The sequence below is a fragment of the Aquarana catesbeiana genome, linkage group LG02 (assembly GCF_042186555.1).
Source record: "Aquarana catesbeiana isolate 2022-GZ linkage group LG02, ASM4218655v1, whole genome shotgun sequence".
Classification (NCBI taxonomy): Eukaryota; Metazoa; Chordata; class Amphibia; order Anura; family Ranidae; genus Aquarana; species Aquarana catesbeiana.
The window spans coordinates 444,400,642-444,427,122 of record NC_133325.1 but is presented as its reverse complement, the minus strand read 5'-3'; the positions used below and the strand labels follow the sequence as shown (position 1 = coordinate 444,427,122).

General features: G+C 41.6%; 1 protein-coding gene across 2 annotated transcripts in view; it reads left to right on the top strand.

Annotated features, from left to right (window-relative positions):
- Nucleotides 1-13,606, top strand: part of MECR (mitochondrial trans-2-enoyl-CoA reductase) — a 49,044-nt gene extending 35,438 nt beyond the window's left edge. The window contains exons 7-10 of one of the 2 annotated variants that reach the window (XM_073615564.1): nucleotides 61-134; nucleotides 3,353-3,413; nucleotides 8,201-8,273; nucleotides 11,209-13,606. In XM_073615564.1, coding sequence (XP_073471665.1) covers nucleotides 61-134; nucleotides 3,353-3,413; nucleotides 8,201-8,273; nucleotides 11,209-11,375 — 375 coding nt within the window. In that variant the 3' untranslated portion in view covers nucleotides 11,376-13,606. Of the gene's footprint in view, nucleotides 1-60; nucleotides 135-3,352; nucleotides 3,414-8,200; nucleotides 8,274-11,205 lie in introns of both variants that reach the window. The other variant, XM_073615563.1, reaches the window with a different exon arrangement.
- The last annotated feature ends 12,875 nt before the right edge of the window (nucleotides 13,607-26,481 follow it).

Sequence of the window (26,481 nt, the reverse complement as noted above, 5' to 3'; positions counted from 1 at the left end):
CTGTCCATTATACATATTGCTGATTCCATGTCTGTGATACCGTAATTATATCTTTTGCAGACTTGCCCCCGCCCACGATTAGCATTGAACTGTGTTGGTGGGAAAAGCACAACTGAAATGCTGCGTCATTTAGAGTAAGTAGCCCTAACTCTTTTTTTTATTACAGGGTTCAGCCTCCCATTTTTCACTTTTTAGGTGGCATTTTTTTATTATCGGTTACCTTTTATGCTTAACTTAGCTCTTTTTTTTTTTTTTTTTTTTTCTTTGGATGGAGTGGAGAGGGATTAGAACCCCTGTCAGTTTTTTTTTCTTTTATTTGTCCTGTACCATTATCAGTGAAAGTAAGGCCGCGTACACACGGGCAAAATTTTTGACCAGACTGGTCCGACAGACTTTCCAGCGGACTTTTGATGGATTTTTGAAGGACTTCCGATGGACTTTTTAACGGACGGACTTGCCTACACACGATCACACCAAAGTCCGACGGATTCATATGTGATGACATACACCAGACTAAAATAAGGAAGTTGATAGCCAGTAGCCAATAGCTGCCCTAGCGTCGGTTTTTGTCCATTGGACTAGCATACAGATGAGCGAATTTCTGGGTCCGGCGGAGTTACGACGTAAAGATTTGAAGCATGTTCCAAATCTAAAGTCCGTCAGATTTGCGACTGGAAAAGTGCGGTGAAGCCCACACACGATCGGATTGTCCGTCGGACAAGTCCGGTCGAAAAGTCCGACCGTGTGTACGCTGCATAAAAGAAAATCCCAAATTTTGGGTTGCCCCCAGAAAAGTAATGGAGGGGAACTCTTTAATTGGGACACTAGTTCTGGTGATATGCGGGTCCTCAAGCGATTCCTTAATTTGCAGGGATTTTCTCTCTCTTCTTGTTTTGGTTATGGGACAGGAAGTAAAGTTAAATCTCCCCAACAGGACACAGATGGCAAAAATTAACCTCACAGGGGTTAAAACCCTCCCTTACTCTGAAATGGGTTGGGGGGGTTTGCCTATAGTTCTACTTTAATTTCACTTCCAGCTTTTAAAGTTTGTAAAATATCCTCAAGCCATGTAATTTCTGAATGCTCAGAGCCTATAGGAAATGGCGCTACTGATTTTGTTTCATAAGAGTTAATATTGCACACAAATACTACATGACTTTCAAAATTCTCACTTGCTTACCAAGAGATAAAACTATAAAAATGGTCATAACAAATATTTTTGTAAAGTTTAATTGTGGCTTTTTGCAAAAAGGAAGGAAGGAATACAAAACATTAAATAAGAGACTACAGTGTAGTCAAATGCAGCCAGCCTGTTTAAACATGTAACCACGTATCATACATTCTAAGAAACGATCTAAAAATTATAGCTGGTAGATTAAGGCCAGGTTTACATTAGGGTTGCACCGATACCGATACTGGTAATGGTGCCGGTACTAAGCATTTGCACAAGTATCGGTACTCGTGCAAATGCGCCGATACCTGAACCAGATATCTTCAGGTTCGGCTCTTTCATCTGTCAGAGCGATTTCTCCACTGACAGATGAAATGTATACAAAAGAATGCAGGCAGTCATTAGTTGTTAAGGACATGGCGGCCCCGCTCCTTAACCAGTGACGCTTCAGCTGTCAGTGGGGATTTCCCTTCCTCACAGTGGACCAGCCCTGGCTCCGCCCTCTCGCACCGATTTTCATTTTTTGTGTCCTCCGGCGATGTGCTTCTCCTCCTCGGGCTCTTCTGCGGGTGGCTGCAGGGTGACAGATCTGCCTGCCTGGTGAGTAGTGTGTGTCCTGCACTGAGCCAGGCTTTGCTGCTGCATAACTTCTTGGAGGGGGAGGGCAGGTCTGCTGGGTGTTGTAGTGCAGTGATTGGGTTCCCAAATACCCCCCCTCTCCACCCTAAACAATAAGCCCACCTCCACCCTAAATAACCCTCTCTCCACCCTATACAATAACCCCACCTCTCCACCCAAAACAATAAGCCCCACTCTTCCCACCCTAAACAAGAACACCCCTCCCCACCTCCACACCCTAAACAATAAGCTCCTCCCTAAACAACCCCCTCCCCACCTCTCCACCAAAAAAACTTATAAATTAAAATAATAATTTGAAAACCGGTATCGGCGAGTACTTGAGGAAAAGTATCGGTACTCTTACTCGGTCTTAAAAAGCTGGTATCCTAATTTGTTCAACTGCTTATCTAAAAGGAAACTCTTGAGATAAATGCATGATGTACAATGACTAACCTCTTGAAAAGTGTAGTTTTATGGCTACAATAGTCTCTAAGTATACAGAAAAGGAATAACTGAATTACTGTGTGTCTTAATTCTGAATTTATATGAGGGGGTTAGAAAGTGTTAGCCAGAGGTCCCAGTATGATAGTCAAGCAACCTGTATTTTAAAAAATACTATAATAAGGACCTTTTTGAGGCTGCAATCATCTCAAATGATATACAACAGTAAGAAATTACCCTCTAGATGTAGGGACTCTATGCCGCAAAATCTCTAGAAAGCCAATATAGAGAATATTTTAAAGTTTTCATTTGTATCCATTAAAACCTCATACATTAAAATATGCAAAATTCATGGTAACCGATAGTGGACAACAGAATGTATAGACGGAAATGCTGAAACCTAGCCCCAAGAAGACATCTGACTCGTTTTGAGATATAGTCTTTTCCTCAGGGGTTCTAACAAATAGGTTCAACACATTTATTTATGTAGGATATAGATGATGCACATCATTTAATTGTAAACATGGATATAGATAATTAAGTACATATACAATTTTCATACAGTCTTACATAAAGATATTAACTAACCTAGCATAGGCTGTCCAAAGAGAAAGTACAGTTACCCAGTATAAAAGCAAAATGTGTGAGACGATGCCGTCGTCCACCAGGCCCCACCGCATGGGACTTACTGGAGTCACAGATGGATCAGTCCTATACATAGTAAAATATACATTGCTATAAAAGGAAGAATAGGAAAAATTGTACGAAAAAAATCAGTAGTGTGTATCCGGCTTAAGTAGCTGTATGTAGCTCCACTAAGCTGCTGCTGGGACCTACAGCTGGAGCTGTTCTTCTTGCTCCCAGCAGCCTCTAAATAGGATCTGTGATGCCAGTTCTGCCTCTCTCTATTGTCATTTACAAAGCACAACCTATTTTTTTTTTTTTGACATGACGGACCCCAGTTTTGATCATGCCTTTTTTCCTTTCCCTTTGTGTTACCAATTATTATACATATGTTACAAAATATATGTGTAAATTGTAAATTAAAGTGCCATTAAATTGCTCAGGACTTTGTTTCAGATGTAGTAGAAATGAGTGACCGTGTTTGTTGTTTGCTTTTAGTTATGGTGGTACTATGGTGACCTATGGAGGAATGGCTAAACAGCCTGTTACTGTTCCTGTGGTGAGTAATCTACTACCTGATATTTAATGTGGAATGTATGTATGTTCTGGAGGAATTTTATTGTTTTCTACCTCATTCTCACACTACTGAATTAAAAAAAAAAAAGTTTTGCAGTTGGGCTTTGAGGATGTGTGCCTGCCCACAGTTTTGCAATGTAATGCATGTGTACAGGTAAATCTAGGGTCAGTCAGACTTGTATTAATGGCTCACTAGACTGGAGTGTGAAAAGGAAAAGTCCTTGTAAGAGATATATCTATAGATCTCGATCTCAAATATATTTTTACTGCAGTAAAGCCCAATTTAGGAGCCTCTAGAGCCTTTAATATATTGAAGCAACCTTGTTGAGGGGGGAGGGGAGTTAAAAATAACAGTGAAGAAAGCTGCACTTTACTTAGTCTGAGCCTCTCTGCTGAAGCTTTTCTGTGTAGTAGAACCCCTTGACACCAGAGACTGGTCGAAGAGTGGGGTCTGTGTGTTCTTGATTCCATTGGCTCTGGCTAATTAATGTAATGTGGTCCGGTTCAATGAAGACCAGGTTGCAAAGGAGGTGGAGGACACATAGCCTGGGTAAAATGAAGGATTTTGTGTGAGAGAGGGTAAAGCCGGCCATAGTTTGAATCTTGGCCGGTTCAGTAGAGACTGGCTGAAATTTAAACCATGTATGGGCAGGCTGATTGTACTCAAGTTGATCAATCGATCAACTTGGGTGCAACCAGCCTGTTGGATTATTCATGCGATTATTGCCAGTGGCTATAGCTGCTAACAATAATCACTGTGTGCTCTCCTGCCTGAGACACTATAGCTTTGCGGGAGGAAATTGAGCAATTTTCTGACCTGCAACCCACGAATCATCTATGGCAGGCTTAAAAGTAGATGCAATAAAGGAAGTCCAGTACTTTGCTTAATTCAATCTCATAAGGTCAGTAAGTGTAGAGTAATAGGATTAGAGATACTGTTGAGATACTGTTGTGTTTATGTGGTGGTGGTTTTAACCATAAAATCTTGTCAACAGACATACAGGCTCGCAATCCTGCTTAGAGTCCTACCCAATACATCCACTTTAAGTTAATTCTGATAACTGCCTGCCATGATGTTTTGTAGTTAGGGAGTCCCGTCCCCCGTTCCCCCCCCCCCCCCCCCCCAGAACTGGAACTGGGAGAACTTGAAATATAGAAAAGATATTGGTTAACATGGTTGTCTTGACTGCCATAATTCTGCCAACCCATGAGACATAAAATGCAGGCCCAACATGTCATTAGGGAGGTTAGTTTGGTGAGCATAGGGTGGTAATTGGCTTGGTAAACTTGCAGGTTTTGGTTAAATTGATACCAAGACTGATGGTAAATAATTCTGCAGGGATAGATAGAGGGCTTTTGATTTCAGTATATTCACTTAATTCACTTCACTTCAATGCCCTGGTGCTCAGCTTGTATACCTTTGGTAATTCTGATATAACCCCAATAGCTAGTAGTGAAAGCATTGATTTGGTAAGGTGCTGAAGTGGCAGTAATCTATAGCAGTCTCACATAATCTATCCCCATTTTTACTACAGACCACATCCCTAGCAGTCTGTTAGCAGTCTCTGACAATCCTCTATAGCTTTGCATATATGGAATATTATGTTGCTATCCCTTGAAAATTTTAGAAGTGCCAGTTGAGGCCCCCCAGTATCCAGTACCTTGACCATGTCTCCTTTAACTGCTTGAGTACTAGTTTTATAACAACCCATTCATGACAAGGCTATTTTTCAGTTTTTAGAGCTTTTGATGGCTTGACAATTACTCGTTCATACAACACTTTGTCAAAATTAATTTTATACCGGTTTTTGAGCTTTCTTTTGTTGGTATTTAATTACTACCTTTTTTTTTGTTTTTGAAAGGGAAAAAAAATACCAAAACTGTTTGCTTACATTTTCTCCTTTCTCCTTTCTCCCTTCTTTTTCTTCTTTCTCCAAGAAAAACTGCCCTACAATCTTTGGTGGTCAGTAGCACTTTAACCCCCCCCCCACACCTTTAACCTCTTGGCACCACTTTAATGCACATGTGCAGCAGCAAAGAGGGTGGGCACCATTTTTCTAGGTAAATATATTTCTAAAGGTGCGCAGCACTAATCGCAGGTAGTGAGACATTTCTCGATCTGTGCAGCCGCGAATCGGGAAATGTCTCACTGCCTGTGATTAGTGCTGAACAGTGTCAGCTTCTTGGCGGCCACGGGCACGTGGAGTTGCAAACACGCCCATCTTAGTCTCAACTGATGGCCTATAAAAAGTGTCTCATTACCAAGGTGTCACACAAGAAACATCTCATGATGGGTAAAAGCAAAGAGCTGTCTCAAGACCTCCGCAATCTCATTGTTGCAAAACATACTGATGCCATTGGTTACAGAAGGATTTCTAAACTTCTGAATGTTCCAGTGAGCACTGTTGGGGCCATAATCCAGAAGTGGAAAGAACATAATTTCAACATAAAATGGCCTTGACCAGGTGCTGCTCGCAAGCTTTCCGACAGAGGAGTGAAAAGAATTATCAGATGAGTTGTCCAAGAGCCGAGGACCACTTGTGGAGAGCTTCAGAAAGACCTGGAATTAGCAGGTACAATTGTTTCAAAGACAACAATAAGTAATGCATTAAACCACCATGGCCTGCTGCTTACTCACCACGCAAGACTCCATTGCTGAAGAAAAAATGTTAAAACTCGTTTTAAAGTTTGCTGCACAACATTTGGACAAGCCTGTGAAATACTGAGAGACTATAGTCTGATCCGATGAGGCCAAAATTGAACTCTTTAGATGCCAAAATACACGCCATGTTTGGAGGTCAAACTGCACTGCACAGCACCGCACAAACACCATACCAACAGTGAAGTTTGGAGGCGGGAACATCATGGTGTGGGGTTGTTTTTCAGCATACAGTACTGTCAAACTTCATGGCATTGAAGGAAGGACGAATGGAAAAATGTACCAAAACATTCTTGATTAAAAAAAAAATCTGCTGCCATCTACCAAGATGATGATGAAACGAGGGTGGATGTTTCAGAAGGACAATGATCCGAAAGACAAGGAAACTCTCAATTAGGTTTTGAAGAAAGAGAAAAAAAAGCTGCTAGAATGCCTGACTTGAATCCAGTAGAAAATCTATGGAAAGAACGTAAGATCAGAGTTCATAGAAGAGGCCCACAGAACCTTCAATGTTTGAAGACTGTGTGGAAGAATGGGCCAAAATCACACCTGAGCAATGCATGCGACTAGTTTCTCCATACAGGAGGTGACTTGAAGCTGTCATTACCAGCAAAGGATTTTTTACGAAGTATTAAATACATTTCAGTTAGTGGATTAATATAAACCCCACACTCATTGGTGACCAGTGGCACTTTAAATCGCCACCACCTTTAAAAAGAAACAGTCCCATTGTCCTATATTACATAGTAGGTGAGGTTGAAAAAAAAGACACAAGTCTATCAAGTCCAACCTATGTGTGTGATTATATGTCAGTATTATTTTATATCCCTGTATGTTGTGGTCGTTCAGGTGCTTATCTAATAGTAGGCCACGTGTCTTATTAAACCTCCCTTTCACGGAAAAGTTTTATCCCTATTGTGAGGTCAACAGTATGGTATTTGTAAATTGAAATCATATCCCCTCTCAAGCGTCTCTTCTCCAGAGAGAATAAAGTTCAGTGCTTTCTTTCTTCATAACTAATGTGCTCCCAGTCCCTTTATTAGTTTTGTTGCCCTTCTTTGTACTCGCTCCATTTCCAGCACATCCTTCCTGAGGACTGGTGCCCAGAAGTGGACAGTATACTCCAGGTGCGGCCGGACCAGAGCCTTGTAGAGTGGGAGAATTATCGTTTTATCTCTGGAGTTAATCCCCTTTTTAATGCATGCCAATATTCTGTTTGCTTTGTTTGCAGTAGCTTGGCATTGCATGCCATTGCTGAGCCTATCATCTACTAGGATCCCCAGGTCCTTTTCCATCCTTGATTTTCCCCAGAGGTTCTCCCCCTAGTGAGTAGATTGCATTTAAATTTTTGCCACCCAAATGCATTATTTTACATTTTTTCCACATTAAACCTCATTTGCCATGTAGTTGCCCACCCCATTAATTTGTTCAGATCTACTTGCAAGGTTTTCACATCCTGCGGAGAAGTTATTGCCCTGCTTAGCTTAGTATCGTCCACAAATACAGAGATTGAACTGTTTACCCTATCCCCCAGGTCATTTATGAACAAACTAAATAGGATTGGTGCCAGGACAGAACGCTGGGGGACCCCCACTCTCCACCTCTGACCATTCCAAGTACTCCCCATTTATCACTGCCCTCTGAACTCGCCCTTGTAGCCAGTTGTCAATCCATGTACTCACCCTATGGTCCATGCCAACGGACCTTACTTTGTACAGTAAACGTTTATGAGGAACTGTATCAAATGCTTTTGCAAAATCCAGATACATCATGTTGTCAGTGGCACTTAGACACCCACTGAATGATTCACAGCAATCACAAGGTAAAAAGCATGACTGTATACTGAGCTTTCCAATGACAGATAAGATCATGGCCATTCATGAGTGCACTGCCCCCCCCCCCCCCCCCCCCAAGTATGTTTTCTGAAGCACCGTTTATAACCAGTATTTCAGTAATGCACATGCGCTCCCTAACATTTTGTACAATGTGGAAGTATGGAGGTGGTTAATGCCTAATCTGTTAAATACCTTATATAATTAATGCAACTCAAAAGAGACTACAAAATCACTGACAACCGTAATTTTACTTTTTCTGTTGATTATCTGTTTCAGAGTGCTCTAATATTTAAAAATATCAGGCTATGTGGTTTTTGGGTAACTCAATGGAAAAGAGACCGACAACACAGTGAGTACCTAAATGTCTTGGTAGCTTTTTGTTTTTATGATTATCAGACCGATTGCTGCCAGTCATTTTTTCATTTCTTAATCACAGGAGTTTTGTCAAGGTTCCTTGGGTTATGCTGCCACCTTCAGCTAAATAGACACTGGTCAAAGGCAAAAATTTCCACCAAGGCATAACAAGTTTACCTAAGCCTCGGCTGTAGCTAGTGTCTGTGAAAGAAGCCTTTTTAGGAGGAATCTTGGAGTCCAGGGTTGTCTCAGCCACAGAAGACTACAGTGGGCTTCCTATTGATTGGGTTGTGGTGTGCACCAAACTAAAGTTACCACAGTCGGACTCCTCTTCTCCTAAAGTCACTGCTCAGTGCACTCTCACTTACAAGGAATGATGTATGCCAGTAGGCTCACCCAGAGAAGGTGTTTTCACCCTATGGAGGTGGAATTCCACAACAAATGGAGCTCTTTGTCTTTTGATCCAGCGTTTTCCTTAATAAATAGCCAATGGGACTGTTAGGGACTTTCACAAGGGTGTTATATATAACATAAAATATCTCTCAGCTACAGCTCCCTTAGACATTTGTTCCTAAAGCCTGGTACACACTAATGCCCCGTACACACGGTCAGATTTTCAGATGGAAAATGTCCGATCGGAGCGTGTTGTCGGAAATTCCGACCGTGTGTGGGCTCCATCGGACATTTTCCATCGGATTTTCTGACACACAAAGTTGGACAGCAGGAGATAAAATTTTCCGACAACAAAATCCGTTGTCGGAAATTCCGATCGTGTGTACACAAATCCGACGGACAAAGTGCCACGCATGCTCAGAATAAATAAAGAGATGAAAGCTATTGGCCACTGCCCCGTTTATAGTCCCGACGTACGTGTTTTACGTCACCGCGTTCAGAACGATCGGATTTTCCGACAACTTCGTGTGACCGTGTGTATGCAAAACAAGTTTGAGCCAACATCCGTCGGAAAAAATCCTAGGATTTTGTTGTTGGAATGTCCGAACAAAGTCCGACCGTGTGTACGCCCTATATCAGTTTTTTTTTTTTTTTTTCGTCCAACCCAGCCGGTTGAAGGAAATAAAAACTCTCCGGTCGGAGCCGCTGTACTAACGATCCAACGTTAATACAGAGATCTCCCCCTCTGAGCTGTTGTGTTCTGACAGGGGAGCCCCCCCCCCCCCCCCCCCTTGCTTGAACCCTCCGATCAGGGCTCTCAGCCATTGGCTGAGAGCCCTGATCGGGAGACGGTCGGCTACTGGTTTTTCAGCATGCATGTCTGACAAAGCCGACATCTGTTTCTCAGACTTGCAAGGCTGCTACTTGGTATTTGGTTTAAACTTTATTTAAATGTTACCAGATGGACAGTCAGACCTCAGTTTATGCTAGCTTTGGTCGTAAGGTTCTTCAGGCTGCTCTGTAGGCTGTTGAGCCCCCTCTGTTAAACAGTTGGTTCCCATGAGCATGCTAGTCTTCATTTGCTGTTTTTTTTCAGATGTCCCTATGTACCTGAACACTCTTTGATTAAAAATTATGAAAAAAAAAGCAAGATTTTTGACTTGCTGTGAAATCCTTTTTATAGTAAGGGATACAGACCCCTTCCATCTGTTTTTCTTATTATCTACTCCTACTGCTACTTGCTACAAAACTGAGGTATGCTGAGAGGGGGCGTGGCTATACTGAGCTATCTTTACATATCATTTGTCAGTATCTAGTTTCCCAAAGGTAGCTGCATAACCGAATGTACTAGATTACTTCTGTGTCCAGTAAAAAAAAAAAGAAAAAGGATTTTTCCAGGGAACCAGGGCTAGTGGCACTGTGGTCTTAAAACCTAAAAGTTGAGTTCCGGTGTCCAACAGCAGTTTGCATCTGATGCTGGTTGTTGGGAAGAGTATTTAGCCCCTCCTAGCTTACCACTGTGCCTCAGCATTTTTCCCTTTGTGCCAAACAGCCTGGACTTGTTCTTCCTGTCTTGTTCCTTTTTAGGTACAAAGCAGCAAGGGATAGGGTAGTGGGTACAGAAGCAGGATCAGGACAGGAGCAACAAGATCAGGATGTTTGGGGCACAGGATAAAATGCTGAGGCACTGCGGAAAGTTAGAGGTGCTAAATACCCTCCTAATAAATAGTATCAGGTGTGGATTGATTCCTGGAACCTACTGGCTACTGGGCAGCCTGCTGCTGTACCCAGATTCACCAGGCAAGTGTGTTTGCTTTTGTATGTATGCAGTGTGGGGGCTTGAAAATATTTTTAGGCATTCTTTTTAGTTTATTTTAATAAACTTTCAATTTATTAAACCTTTTTTTTTTTTTTTTTTTTTTTATTGCTATTACAAGATTGCTCCTAAGCCTCCAATGTGATGGCATAGTGCAGGTGTGATGTTAGGGGACCCCTGATGTCTCCTTTTTTCAAGACGACCTGTTAAAGCTGGTCAAGCAGAGACTGTGCTTAATCCGCTTCTAACCTTGGGCAGAGCAGCCTGGGTTTGTCACCTCCCTGAAGCTGAAAACACACAGAGCTGAGCACTCCCAGGTTCAAACTACCTATGGGAGATCAACGATCTGATGTTTGCTGATCTTCTGTAACTCTCCATCCTGACACCCACCATGGAGGTCCTGGGCAGCCAGGAGGGACAGGTGAGCCCAAGATATATGATAAAGGTGGAGAGGAGACATTGTCAGGTGTGTATTTGTGTGTAGAGGAAGTGGGGAGGAAATTGGGAGATTGGTTACTGTACATGTAGAAGTTATCACTTTTTTACAAGAACTCCAGCAGCTGGGAGTAAAAAAGTAAATGACCGCCCGTAAGAAGTCTTGTACATGTTAGCGCAGTCACTGACGTAATAGTTGCAGCAGCAAAAAGGTTAATGGCTATCCGAGTTTTGTCTTTCATTTTGCATGACCTTGTTTTTTCTTTTGTACCCTGGTCTTCAGTAGATCGTGAGGAAATCACCAAGATGGTTCGTGACCTCTGTGATTTGATCCGTAGAGGAAGGCTTGTTCCTCCCCCTTGTTTCCACTGGCCATTAGAAGAATTCCTCCAGGCATTACGTGCTGCCCAGACTCCTTTTCTATCTCGGAAACAGATCCTGACTATGCAGTGAGGCACTGAATTAATTTACTTTAAAGTATAGCCTAAAGGCAAAACTTGTTTGTTTTTTTTTGTTTTTTTTGGAAATGATGGAGAGGGATTAGAGTGCTTGTTGGTTATTTACTGCTGTCTGTGCGCCCTTTTAAGGTGATTCACCTTTCTATTTGTCCTCTTTACCACTATCCGTGAAAGTAAAAGAAAATCCCAAATTTTGGGTTGTCCCAAGAACAGTAATAGAGGGGAAATATTCCAATGGGGACACTAGTTCTGGTGACCTGTGGGTTCCAAAGAAACTCTCTTAATTTGCAGGGATTTCCTTTCACTTCCTGTTTGGCTATGGGACAGGAAGTGAAGGAAAATCTCTGCAATAGGACAGAGCTGTAAAAAAATAAATCTGACTGGTTATAACCTTCTCTATCAAAAATGAAAAAAATACCTTTTGCCTAAAGTTTTACTTTAGGCTGTATGTCTTTAATTTTATTACCATAGCGGAAAATGTATATTTATAGATGTACTTTATAGATATTTTTATGCTAGTAAGTACAGATGTCTCAAGTTTAAATATTTATTCTAAAATGTGAAATGTGATTACATTATAAATACTGTTGTATTTTTAACTGTCTGTATATATTGCTTCGTAAAGCCTTCAAAACGTATTGTCTCAGTCAATAAACTGACCTTTTTGTTTGAAATAGATACTTTATTTTTTTCTCTGTAATCTGTCTATTGAAATTTCATGTGCATTTTCCTTTTTATGGTCCTATAGTTCGTTACCTTTTAAGTTGTAACTCAAATTGTGTTTCCTTCACCCCACTCCAGTGATCTATGCTGCCATAGATCAGTAACAGCCACAACCCAATCACAAGCATCCTCACTTGTAGTGAGGGGGCATGTTTGATTAGGTTGGTTAAGTAATTAAGCTCACTGAGCAGCAAGGATAAGCTCTAGTGGTTATTGAACTGCACTGTCACTATTTACCTGCTGTAACAGAAAATTTGAAGAAAGACTGAAAATTGAGATTTCTGTTTCAATGGTCACTGAACTATTTCTGTGACCATTGGTATAACCCCTTCAGCACCGACCATTTTTATCCCTTCATGACCAGGCCATTTTTTGCTATACGGCACTGCGTTAATAACTGACAATTGCACGGTCATGCGACACTACCTAAATTGATGTTTTGCTTTTCCCACAAATAGAGCTTTCTTTTGGTGGTATTTGATCACCTCTGTGATTTTTATTTTCTGCGCTATAAACAAAAATAGACTGACAGTTTTCAGAGAAAAACAATATTTTTTACTTTCTGCTATAAAACATAGCCAATAAAAAAAATGTAAACAAATTTCTTCATGAATTTAGGCCAATGTGTATTCAGCGTCTACAAACTATGGGATATTTTTCTTTTGTTTTTTTTTTTCTTCTTTTTTTGTTTTTCTAGTAGTGGCGGCGATCAGCGACTTATAGCGGGACTGCGATATTGCGGAGGACAAATCGGACACCTAACTGACACTTTTTGGGGACCAGTAATATTATTACAGTGATCAGTGCTAAAAAAAATATGCACTGTTACTGTACTGATGACACTGGCAGGAAGGGGTTAACATCAGGGGCGATCAAAGGGTTAAATGTGTTCTCTGGGAGTGCTTTCTAACTGGGGGGGGGTGCTTTGACTGGGAGAAGACAGATCTGTGTTCCTGCTTAGCAGAAACACGACATCTCCATCTTCCCCTCTGACAGAACAGCGATCTGCCTTGTTTATATAGGCAGACCATTGTTCTGCACCTCTCGGGAACGATCGCGGGGTGCTGGTGAACATCGGGTCCGCCGGACCCGCTGAGTCCAATCACAGTGGGAGCAAGTCACCAGCGCACGTGTGCGCACCCCAGACCTGGAACTAGAAATGAAGTACAGGTATGTGATTTCGCCCAGGAGGGCCGCCCTGCTGCAGTAGTAGTCCAGAAGAGGTTAAACTATTCTTTGTGGTTCTTATTTCTCTCCATTCTGGGGTATCCCCTCAAACACCCTATCCTTGCCCTCTCTCTGTATTTAAAAGCTGGAAAATGCAGGGTAGCGTATATTTTGCCACACTGTACATGACCTGTTAGTTCATCTAATGCAGTCACTTTCTGTCTCTATGAACACTGATTGTCATCAATTTTTTTTTTTTCTGGAGATGTGTGCACTTTGACCTACATTGTACATGATGGCGTATGACTTTTAACAGATGGGAATTTCATTGTGTCTTGTTATGATGCATACCCTTTAAAATAAAGAATTATGAAAAAAAAAAGCTGCTATTAGTGGCACTACTGGGTTTTAGACTATATTGGGGTTGCATATGCTAAAGTTAAATACTGTGTGATAGGGTTATCTCAACAGGGCAAAAGTCAATAAAGCAGTACAGACAAAACTAGCCCTTACCTTCTAACTACAAAACAAACTTCCCAAAACTGTAGTAAAATAACACCTCTTGCTATCAGCAGATTAAAACACATACATCAACCAAAGTTAGTACTCTTACAAAACGTGGACTTCAGCAATTGCCAGCATTGTAGAGAGGCAGACTTGGGGGCACATTTTGGATACAGAGGAAATAGAAAGTGTGCCGCAGTGCAGCTTATGCTTAGAATCTGGTTCTACCTACTGTACAGACTGCATACAAAAATCACAGCCCTTGCACCCACAAGATACCCCATAATTACTGTGTCACTAGGGGAAATCGGGCACACACAAACATCAAGACAAAAAATATCATTTTTAAAATTAAATCTCAAACTCTTCCATTATATTTATTTGCCCAGTGTTGATTGTCAGCGTAAAGAGTTTTGTCAGCATTGGTTGTCAGTGGGAAGAAAAATCAACAGTGGTCAATTTGGAGGAAAAATTTCAGCTTCAGTTGGTGGTTATTGAGAGAAAACATGTCCTGATGTTTGTGGTCCGTGGAAGAAAAATAGCAGACACTGCTGTTCGTGTCAGTGGTTAGTGGGAAAAAAAAATACTCAGGTGTTAGTGGTCGTTGGAAGACTAAATGCCTTATGATTGGTAGTCTGTGGCAGAAAAAAAAAGGCCCAGTGTTGATGGTTAGTGGAAGGAAAAATGCCCAAGGTGTCAGTGGGAAGAAGGGTGTGTTCAATCATTGATGTCAGGAGGAGAAATACTGCCCATGGATGGTGTCTGTAGAGGAAATGGTGCCCTATTGCTGTCAGTGGGGAGAACATTGTTGCATCAGTGGGAAGAATAGTATTAATGGGAGAATACTGCCTTTCATTGGCGTAAGAAGGTGGCAAAACTCTCATTAGTTTTTAGCAGTTGCTGGATCAGAGATCTCCTGGACTTCTGGGTCCAATCTATCATTTTCAGGGGCTAGAAAATAGAATTTTTCCCACTGCCCATTTCGATTCCTACCCTGAAAGCTGCACCTCAAAACACAGGAAGATTTGCGGACTGCCCTGAGTTCAATTTCAGACCCAGAGTGGTAAATCCCAGTTCCTGTAAAGGAAAGATTTAAAGAGTTTTACTCCAACCTATTCACAGCCCATCCTGGACCTAAAATCCCTGAATGGCATTTGTATGTCCCCAAATTTCATATGGTGTCTGCAAGATTTGTCATCGCTTTTCTCGGAGCAAGGGAATTTCTGGCATGAGTGGATAGTCTAGATGACTATCTCTACATTTCCATCTTTCCCACACACCAACACTGTTTCTTATGTTTTCTATGCTTTGCTGTGAGAAACCAACACTTTCATGTTTCCCTGCTATTTGGGCTGTTCTCTACACCAAGAGTCTTCACAAAGGTGCTTGCTCAACTCGTGGCCCTGCTCAGATCTCCGGATACCCAGGACATAGGATCACTGAATGACTTTCTGCTGAGAGATATCTCATCCATGGTTCTGTCTTCCAACATCCAAAAGACTGTCCAGTTCCTTCAAACTTTTAGATGGCTGATCAACTTCAGGAGGTTTGCCCTCCTAGACTTCAAATCGCCTGGAGTACTTGGGGCTGCTCTTGGACACAGGCAAGGCAATAATTTCACTTCCTCTGGAAAAGATTGCTTCTGAGGTCCAACTGTTGGACTTGAGATCAACCAGGCACCCCTTGAATTGCTTCTGCGTGAGGGTTCTGGGCCTAAAAGTTGCCCCCTTCGAGGAGGTTACTTTTTCTCCATTCCACTCAAGCCCTTTGCATTTCAACATCCTTTACAATGTGGGACAGGCAGATACCTTCTCTAGATCGACCACTACTACTGTAAAGCTAGGCAAAAATCTTCTTGGCCTTGTGGATTTCCAGTTCAGCCCTAGAAAGCAGGAAATCCTTCTTTCTCCATGGAGGCTGGTGACGTTGGACAAGCTTGAGGGTCTACAATTTCCTGACTGTCCAAAGTCCCCATCAACATTCTGGAACAGAGCCAAAAAACTGACTTTACTACATGGTCACTAGTAAGGGTACAGTCAGAAAATGCCAAGGCTGTAGCCTACATAAACTATCAAGGGGTGCCAGAAGTCAGCCAGCCGTAAACAAAAAGCCTGATTCTCTCCTGAGCTGAGAGCCATGTTCCAACTCTCTCCATTAAATACATACTGGGAGTGAAAAACTGGACTTTCTGAGTCGCCGATGTTTGGTCTCCGTGGAGTGGTCCCTTCACCCTGAGATATTTTAGATGCTCTGTCAGAAATTAGGACATACAAAGAACGAAAATGTTCATCTCACTACCACTAGTTGGATAAGCAACACAAAAAAAAAAATGTACCAATTTAATATCAATGGCAGTATATTTAATTTGTAATACTGCACCACCCATACCAATAAATGATGTGCACAAAAGTATTGGTAATCTCCAAACAAAATAACCGATGAATATCAAGTCAAAAAAGTTAATTGTATAGGTCCTCAGTGATGAGTCCTGTAAGAAGTTCTTAGAAATACATGTACGTAACACAAAGAAATCAGTTTATATGCAATAAAAACGTGTTAACTTTGCAATAAGGTGCTAAAATGATATTGAGTTCATGTGATTCCTGAATAAAATAAAAACACCTCCAAGTGCTCTGTCACCAATCGCACCACCTGCTCACCTTAATACATGGACCTATGTTCTAAATAGGTTCAATATGCACCTTTTGCCCTTTTCAATAGGGCTTTACAGCTCCATGTAATTCTCCAAATGTATTATAGATATTCCTCTAAAATGAATCCAACTCCAGACTTCAACCGACTCCAAAACACCACTTTATTGGTTAAAATCCTTCATTGTGTAGTATATATTAAAACTCATTTTCACACATAAGTAAAACAAATGGAAATCCACCACAAAAGAAGTGCACGATAATCCTGTGCACCATAAGTAACGGGTCACCTTAATAGAGCTTTGCCCCTTAAGAGGTCTCGTTGGCATCACATCAGTATTAGAAACACATACACTTCTGGTTTCTGGCTCTTGCATGATGATTTCATGTAGCTGTGCCCCCAACATGTTTCTTCACGCCCCTTGTGACTTAATCATGGAGAGAATTTTTCACCATGAGGCAGAAATGGGGAACATCAAATGTGAACATCATAGACTTCATATTCAACAAAAAGCTGAACAGGTTTATGGCCAGGTTCAAGGATTTCCCAGCTTTCACAGTGGATGCCCTAGTGATTCCTTGGTCCTAATGCAGATTGATGTATGTATGTATTCTCCCCCCCCCCCCCCCCCCCCCCAGTGATTCACCCTCGATTGCTTTACGAGATGGAGAAAACACATTTTGCTGATCCTCGTCCCTCCAAAATGGCCCAGGAGAACTTTGTATGTAGACGCAGACTCCTGGTGGATAAGGTCTGGCCTCTGCCAAACAGGCAAGACTTCCTGTCACAGGGCCCTCAGTGCCTCATTTCTGGCTTTAAAATTTGCATGGGTAATGCACTTATCCTTTAGGAAATGGGTTTCCTTACCTCGTAGGATTTACCATCTCACCTGGAAAGCCTACTAGGCCTTCCTACAGTCTGGTCTGGACCAGTATTTGGCTCTTAGTTAACAGGATTCATTTTTGTTAGATGTGTGGGGTAAATCCACGCAGTGGTTAAATGTGATTGGGATATGGGGCTGCTGCCTCTACAGATACAATGCCACCTAGGTGGAATGTATTGGAAATTGGTGAAAAGCAGGAGTAGATGTGGCGCTGCCCTTATGGAGTTAGAAGGATTTTTTCCCATAGTGAACTATTCTTCTATATATTGCATGGTATACATAGAGTTTTTTACTTCTAAATGATAAATCATAAATGAGAGAAACTTATATGTGCCAAAAAGTTATGACTAAAATCTGTGACTAGTGTTAGGTTATTGGTAATCTCATTATAATAAAGGTAAAACTGCAAAATAAAGTGCCTCAATTATTTCAACAAAGTGCTTTGGTGCAAAAACAGTGCTAAAAATGCAATAAAGTGACTGGTGCTGAGTCATACAACAAATCATACACAATATCAAACGTAAAAACATGAAACGTGACTGGTGTGTTTTTAACCAGTGTTTTTGGATAGGAAAAATTCCATTAGTTGTGAAAAAAAGTTCTTTTGAAGTGTTTTAAGGTGTTCAATCTTTAGGAAGCAAATTTCTGTAGGAAAACTTCTTATCCAGGTGCTGGCTCTTTATTAGTGCCTTATCTGCATGCTCTGATACTGCTTGCACTCACCGGATTTTCTTTCCCCTGCAGGGGTGCAGGCAGTCACAGTATCTGCCACTGTGTAGCAATCATGGATGTTTCCCGACTTTGCTTTACATGTTGTTTTGGATTGTTTTGGATGTTGCATATTTTACGGAATCACGCTGTGTGCCCCTTTTGTTCTCCCCAGTATATATCCATCTGCCATATCCATGTATATCGGGTCACCTTTTCCATGTGAGATATCTTATAACCACCCACTATTCTGAAGACGACCGAGAGTTCCAATTGGAGTCTTCTGAGGATTTCGGTGCTTGGTTCCTTTGGTTGTCTATACAACAAAAGCCCGTTTGATCCACTGAACATACGTTCTTCTGGGTTCAAACGTTTCGGTAAGCCTCCCTACTTCTGGTGGTGGTATCCCTTCACTTCAAGCTTATGGTCGGCTCACTTTTATGACCTCCACATGAAGTTTTTCACTCTTCATTTTATCTTTACATGGAACTTATATTTATTTTTTGATATTCATTTTTTGGACTTTGGATGTCTATCGCCATTCACTGGGTTTAATATAATTGTATTTTTTAGACATTCTTATGTTCTCATTTTTATTTTATTTTATCATCATTGTGTTTACCCTTTTCTTTTGATATTTGTTGTGGTTTCATATATTAGCGCTACACTTTTTATATTCCATTTTAGTACATTTATCTAATTTGCTGTGTCAGCTGCTTTTCTTCCTGTAGGCAGTGCAGAATTATTTGTTACACCATTTAGGTAATCCGATTTTCCCTGGATCAACTTTACCTATCAATATCAGTACCCAGTTATATTATGTACATTTAGGAAAGAATCCAGGCCTCTCTTAAAGCAATCTACTGAGCTGGCCAGAACAACCTGTGGAGGGAGTATATTCCACATTTTCACCGCTCTTACTGTGAAGAAACCTTTCTGTATTTGGAGATGAAATCTCTTTTCCTTTAGGCGTTGAGAGTGCCCCCTTGTCCTCTGTGTTGACCGTAAAGTTAATAACTCAACACCAAGATCACTATATGGACCCCTCATATATTTGTACATGTTGATCATATCCCCCCTTAATCTCCTCTTCTCAAGAGAGAATAAATTCAGTTCCTCTAAACTTTCCTCAGGGTTCCTCCCATGCCTCTTATCAGTTTGGTTGCCTTTCTCTGCAATTTCTCCAGTTCCCCGATACATATTCCAGATGAGGTCTTGCTAATGATTTGTACAGGGGTAAAATGATATCTCTCTCTCTCTCTCTGGAGTCCATACCTCTCTTAATACAAGAAAGGACTTTGCTCGCTTTGGAAACCGCAGCTTGGCATTGCATGTTATTATTAAGATTATGATCTACCAAAACCCCCAGATCCTTCTCCACTACAGATCCCAGCAGTTATACTCCCCCTAGTATGTATGATGCATGCATATTCTTAGCCCCCAAGTACATAACTTTACATTTATCAACATTAAACCTCATCTGCCATTTAGTCACCCAATTAGACAGTGCATTGAGGTTAGCTTGTAAATTGGAGACATCCTGAAAGGACGTTATTCCACTGCATGATTGGGTGTCATCTGCAAAGACTGAAATGGTACTTTTAATTCCAGACCCTATCATTTATAAAGATATTAAAATGTAAGGGTCCCAGCACTGAACCTTGGGGTACACCACTGATAACCTTAGACCATTAAGAGTAAGACTCCATAACCACTACTCTCTGAATTCTGACTTTTGGCCAGTTTTCTATCCATTTACAAACTGATATTTCCGAGCCTGTAGACTTTACCTTACACATTAGTCGTGTGTAGGGAACTGTATCGAACGATTTTGCAAAATCCAAGTATACCACATCCACAACCACCCCTCTGTCCAAGGTTTTACTTGCCTCTTCATAAAAAGAAATCAGATTTGTTTGACAACTTCTGTCTTTCATAAATTCATGCTGTCTGTTGCTTAAAATATTTTTTTCCAGCAAGAACTCATCTATGTAGTCTCTTATTAAACTCTCCAGTATCTTCCCGACTATAGAAGTTAAACTAAAAGGTCTATAGTTACTTGGTAAAGACTTTGTTCCCTTTTTAAATATAGGCACCACATTGGCCCTACGCCAGTCCAGTGGTACTATTCCCGTCATTAATGAGTCCCTAAAAATTAGAAACAATGGCTTTGAAATGACAGGGTTTATTTCTTTTAGGATCCATGGGTGGATGCCATCTGGTCAAGGTGCTTTATCGACCTTAATTCTGTCTAAATATTTATGGACCATATCACTCCTAAGTCATTGTGGATCATTTGGGGTTGTGTCAATACCACCTCCATTATGGACTTGAGCTCCCCTATGCTCCTTTGTATACACAGAACTGAAGAATGTATTTAATAAATAAATCTACCCACTCTATATTATTATGTAAAGGGCCTACATATTCAGACCTGACCTTTTTTACTATTAAAAAATTTGAAGAATTTTTGGGGGTTTGTCCTACTATCTTTTGCAATCTGTCCTTCATTTTGAATTTTTGCATCCTTGATTTCCTTTTTACATATTCTGTAATATTTTTTGTAATATTTAAACAACACTAGTGTTCCTTCATTTTTATATTTTTTAAAAACTCTCTTCATATTGTTTATAGCTTTTTTAACTTTGGCTGTGAGCCACATTTTATTTTTAGCCTTTTAAATGTTCTTCGATGCTAATATTCCCTCCCAGTCTAAGTCCTGGAGAGTAGCCCTCATCCTTGGAAAATTTGCTCTCTTAAATGTAAGTGTTTTTATCTTTCCCGTGTGTGTTTTTTGCTTACAGCTAACATCAAATGAAATCATGTTATGGTCACTGCTACCCAGATGTTCCTTTATATGAACATTAGTAATAAGCTCTGCATGGTTTGTGATTACCAAGTCTAACAGAGCATCATTCCTAGTTGGGGCTTCAAAAACTGGACCACAAAATTGTCTTGTAATAGGTTTATTAATTTTTGCCCTTTAACTGTTCCAGCAGTGCCATTACTCCAGTCAATTTCTGGGTAGTTAAAATCCCTCATTATCACTGTCTCAGCCCTTGCAACCCTTTCCATCTGTGCAAGGAGCTGAGTCTCTTCCTCCTCATTAACATTGAGTGGTCTATAACAAACTCCAATGATTAACTTTGAACTACGCACATCTATATGTAGTTCCACTCATAATGCTTCAGCCTCATAACACTTGTGCTCCATCAATTAGGTCCTCATTCACACTTGCTTTGAGATCACTTCTCACATAGAGACAGACCCCGCCACCTTTCCGAAAGAGTGCAAAGCCAGGAATATTAGTAGCCCAGTCATGTGAGGAATGAAGCCAAGTTTCAGCAATACCAGTTAGGCATCCAAGGGCCCAAAGGTAGTTAGAGGTCTGGTTGCATGGCAGATTTGAAGTTACTGGGAAAGGTTTGACAGTTCTGGGGATGTGTTCACTCTTTGATACATTCTGTCACAATAGTTAATATTGTTATGATGCTCGAATTGCACTGTTGAACATGCCAGTAGATGGTGTCCTGGGACATATACAGATCCTAATTTATTTTTATATTTTTAGTGGCCAAGATAGTTATTGCAATTGCTTGGAAGAGCCCTGTAGTTGACTGGACCCTGCTAAAGCGCAAGTTGACTTGGACAGACTCTCTGGTTCACTTCAATAGGGGATCAGTTATAAAACTGTTCCAGTAGGATCAGTTGGGCAGCATCCGCTAAGGTAGTCGCTTGACAGCTGGAAAACCATGCATCTACCGAACGGGACATCTGATGATCCCATTCTATATAGGGCTGGCCCTCTTCCTGTTGTAGGCTGCGAAATTTGGAACGATGAGCTTCAGGAGTGATTGTGTACCTTGCCAGCAGCTGCTCATTAAAGGGGTTGTAAACCCTCATGTTTTTTCACCTTAATGCATCCTATGCATTAAGGTGAAACTTCTGTCACTGACCAGCCCCCCCCCTCACCCCCCATTTCACTCACCTGAGTCCTACATTCCCCCGCCGGAGACGCACTCTTCCCCTCTCCCGTTGTCTCAGCTCTTGATTGGATAGATTGATAACAGCGCAGCCATTGGCTCCCACTGCTGTCAATCAAATCCAACGATGCGTGGGCGGGGCCGAGTACTACATTCAGCATCTATGGATGCCGAATGCTGGACTCAGATGCACACAAGGTAACCCTCGGGAGAGTGCTTCTCCTAGGGGTTATACGATACGAGGAGGAGCTACCAGCACCACCAGGGGACCCCAGAAGTTGAGGATCAAGGCCACTCTGTGCAAAACGAACTGCACAGTGGAGGTAAGTATGACATGTTTGTTAATATAAAAAAAACAAAAAACGAAGCCTTACAATCACTTTAACTCGCTCGTAGTCTTTTTTGTCTTCCGCCGGTATGGCTTCAAAAGCATCCAGTGCTCGACCAGACAGCTTGCTGATGAGGATGGTGACCCAGTCAGCTTCCTCAATTCCCTGGAGACTGCACTGGTTATCAAAGATATGAAGGGATCGGTCAATTTCCTCCACCCCATCCTGGAGGGATTGGAACGCTGCGTAGGAAAGTTTCTTGTGGCTACCCCGTTCTGTAGCTGCAGTACCCCCGATATCCTTTTGGACCTCAAGCATTTCAGGCAGGTCGTGTCTGCAATAATCTGGGTGATCACCTCTTGGGGGGGAAGTGGTGCCGCTAGAGCGACAGCCACCACTGGATCTCTCGCTGGAGCTTAGACATCCCAGGCCGCTCCATAGCTGGCCCTCTGCTTCAGTCACTGGCCTGGTCACTCTCCATCAACTCGGCAATTAGGGTGGCCTTTGACTTGTTGTTGGGGTTCTGTCCCCTTGATTCCAGCAAATCCTTGAGTGTGCTTTGCTTAAAGCTGGAGTAGCAAAGATCCATCTGACAAGGTCCCGTTGGTGGTTTGGATGTTCCAGGCACAAGGAAGCGTCCCACCACTGCCAACCAAATTTGATGGACTCCGGACACCCTGTTCGGTATTTCTGCCAAGAAGCTGCTTCCCAAGTTCTGGAACACGAGACCAATGGATCCAGCTATAATAACCTCAAGAACCAGACAACACTAGTCTTGGAGTACACAAGAATAAAAACTGCTTTATTTTAGAAACGCATTGAATTTAGACAGAAAACCATTGAATAAGGGCTACTCCCATGATCTCAGACAATAGTCACCTTAGTCAGTAGAGCTAATCCTATTATCATAACAATGACCACCTTAGGCAGTCCGGCTCCCCCATAGGAATACAAAAGCAATTTGTGACCAGCCCTGTCTGGATAAATTAAGAACACACTAAAACAGAAGTTCTTCGGGGAATGGTTCTCCTGCAGCCCAAAGTCCGTGACAATAACTATACATGTACAATATCTCATGAAAGTAAGTACACCCCTCACATTTTTGTAAATATTTTACTATGTCTTTTCATGTGACAACACTGAAGAAATGACACTTTGCTACAATGTAAAGTAGTGAGTGTACAGCTTGTATAACAGTGTAAATTTGCTATCCTCTCAAAATAACTCAACACACAGCCATATTAATGTCTAATGGATAACAACAAAACCTGGGGAATGCCCAGGAAAAAACTCCAAGCCTACTTACCACCAGCTCGCAGACAACCAATTAACCTAACAGTATGCGTTAAAAAGAGGGGTTCAGTCCGTACGCATTTGCAAACGCATGCGTAAGCCACAGAGCCACGTCACGACACCCTGTAATCTGTGGTCCTAACACTAAAATTTGGGTGTCCCCACAGTGGAGGCACATGCATTCTGATGGATAAGCATATTAATGTCTAAACAGCTGGCAACAAAAGTGAGTATACCCCTAAATGAAAATTTCGAAATTGGGCCCAATTAGCCATGTTCCCTCCCTGGTGTCACGTGACTCGTTAAGTGTTACAAACTCTCAGGTGTGAATGGGGAGAAGGTGTGTTAAAGTTGGTGTTATCGCTCCCACTCTCTCATACTGGTCACTGGAAAGTCAACATGGCACCTCATGGCAAAGAACTCTCTGAGGAGCTGAAAAAAAGAATTGTTGCTCTACATAAAGATGGCCTGAGCTATAAGAAGATTGCCAGGACCCTGAAACTGAGCTGCAGCATGGTGGCCTAGTCCATACAGCAGTTTAACAAGACAGATTCCACTCAGAACAGGCCTCGCCATGGTTGACCAAAGAAGTTGAGTGCACGTCCTCAGCTTCATATCCAGAGGTTGTCTTTGGGAAATAGACGTATGAGTACTGCCAGCATTGCTGCAGCGGTTGAAGGGGTGGGGGGTTAGCCTGTCAGTGCTCAGACCACACGCCGCACACTGCATCAAATTGGTCTGCATGGCTGTCGTCCCAGAAGTAAGCCTCTTCTAAAGATGATGCACAAGAAAGCCCGCAGTTTGCTTAGGACAAGCAGATTAAGGACATGGATTACTGGAACCATGTCCTGTGGTCTGAGACCAAGATAAACTTATTTGGTTCAGATGGTGTCAAGCGTGTGTGACGGCAACTAGGTGAGGAGTAGAAAAGACAAGTGTGTCTTGCCTATAGCCAAGCATGGTGGTGGGAGTGTCATGGTCTGGGGCTGCATGAGTGCTGCCGGCACTGGGGAACTACAGTTCATTGAGGGAACCATGAATGCCAACATGTACTGTGACATACTAAAGCAGAGCATGATCCTCTCCCTTCGGAGACTGGGCCGCAGGGCAATATTCCAACATAAGGACCCCAAACACACCTCCAAGACGACCACTGCCTTGCTAAAGAAGCTGAGGATAAAGGTGATGGGCTGGCCAAGTATGTCTCCAGACCTAAACCCTATTGAGCATCTGTGGGGCATCCTCATATGGAAGGTAGAGGAGCGCAAGTTCTCTAACATCCTCCAGCTCCGTGATGTTGTCATGGAGGAGTGGAAGAAGACTCCAGTGGCAACCTGTAAAAGCTCTGGTGAACTCCATGCCCAAGAGGGTTAAGGCAGTGCTGGAAAATAATGGTGGCCACACAAAATATTGACACTTTGGGCCCAATTTGGACATTTTCACTTAGGGGTACACTCACTTTTGTTGCCAGCGGTTTAGATATTAATGGCTGTGTGTTGAGTTATTTTGAGGAGAAAGCAAATTTACACTGTTATACAAGCTGTACACTCACCACTTTACACTGTAGCAAAGTGTAATTTCTTCAGTATTGTCACATGAAAAGATATAATAAAATATTTACAAAAATGTGAGGGGTGTACTCACTTTTGTGAGATACTGTATACAGTGGTGTAGTGGGTAGCACTCTCTCCTAGCAGTAAGAAGGGTCGCTGGTTCGAATCCCAACCACGACACTACCTGCCTGGAGTTTGCATGTTCTCCCTGTGCCTGAGTGGGTTTCCTCCGGGTACTCCGGTTTCCTCCCACACTCCAAAGACATGCTGGTAGGTTAATTGGATCCTGTCTAAATTGTCCCTAGTATATATGAATGTGAGTTAGGGACCTTAGATTGTAAGCTCCTTGAGGGTAGGGACTGATGTGAATGTACAATGTATATGTAAAGTGCTGCGTGAATTGACGGCGCTATATAAGTACCTGAAATAAATAAATAAAAACTATGGTTAGACAACTGTTGGAGGCTTTCCCCATCACTGCTAATCTTGTCTTCAGGTCTTCAGCATCAAGACAGACACCGAATCGTGATCATCCCGATGGGCCCCTGAAACTCAACTTTGCTGCATCATTCATGTGGAGGAATCTATATTATTAACTAATGTATATATATCCGGGTATATGTGCACAATTCCACATCTTTGATGATATTACCTGTTTGTACATTGTATGTATGTACTATTAGTCATATTTTCTTATACTGTATAAAGCTTGTACTATTTTCATATGTGTGTGCATCTATATAATTATGGTAAGTGTTATATGCTGGTTGCAGTAGTTAATCTGCTCCAAATTATTTTGATTAGATTACTGGTTAATTTCTTAGGAAGGGAACCCCTCTACTTACAAAGGCCGTGTCCTGGGTGGAGGCACTGCCAACCTTATTATCAAACCTATTCTTCCATTTAGCAGAGGTTCTGTTGTTTACCTATGGGTTTAGCGCAATATCCATTATCTTATTCCCCCCCCCCCCCCAAAAAAAAAAGGCTATACCTATTAAGGCACAATCTACCAGATCTGTTAGATGACTAATGCTGAAAAGTCCATAGTCCATAAAGCACTGCTGCCCACCTGGGTATCAGTTAAATATTTTTTTAGTGTTGGTACTTTAAAAGTAAACAAGATATACATTTCATAAAATCAATAATTTTATTGCTATCTTTGACTAAAATATATCCATAAAAACACCAATACATTGTGAAGCTGGTAATATCCATTATAAAGAATATCATACATACATTTAACTATATATTCCATATAACATTTCAAAGATGAATTTGTTTTTAACAGCATAATTTGATGTTAAGA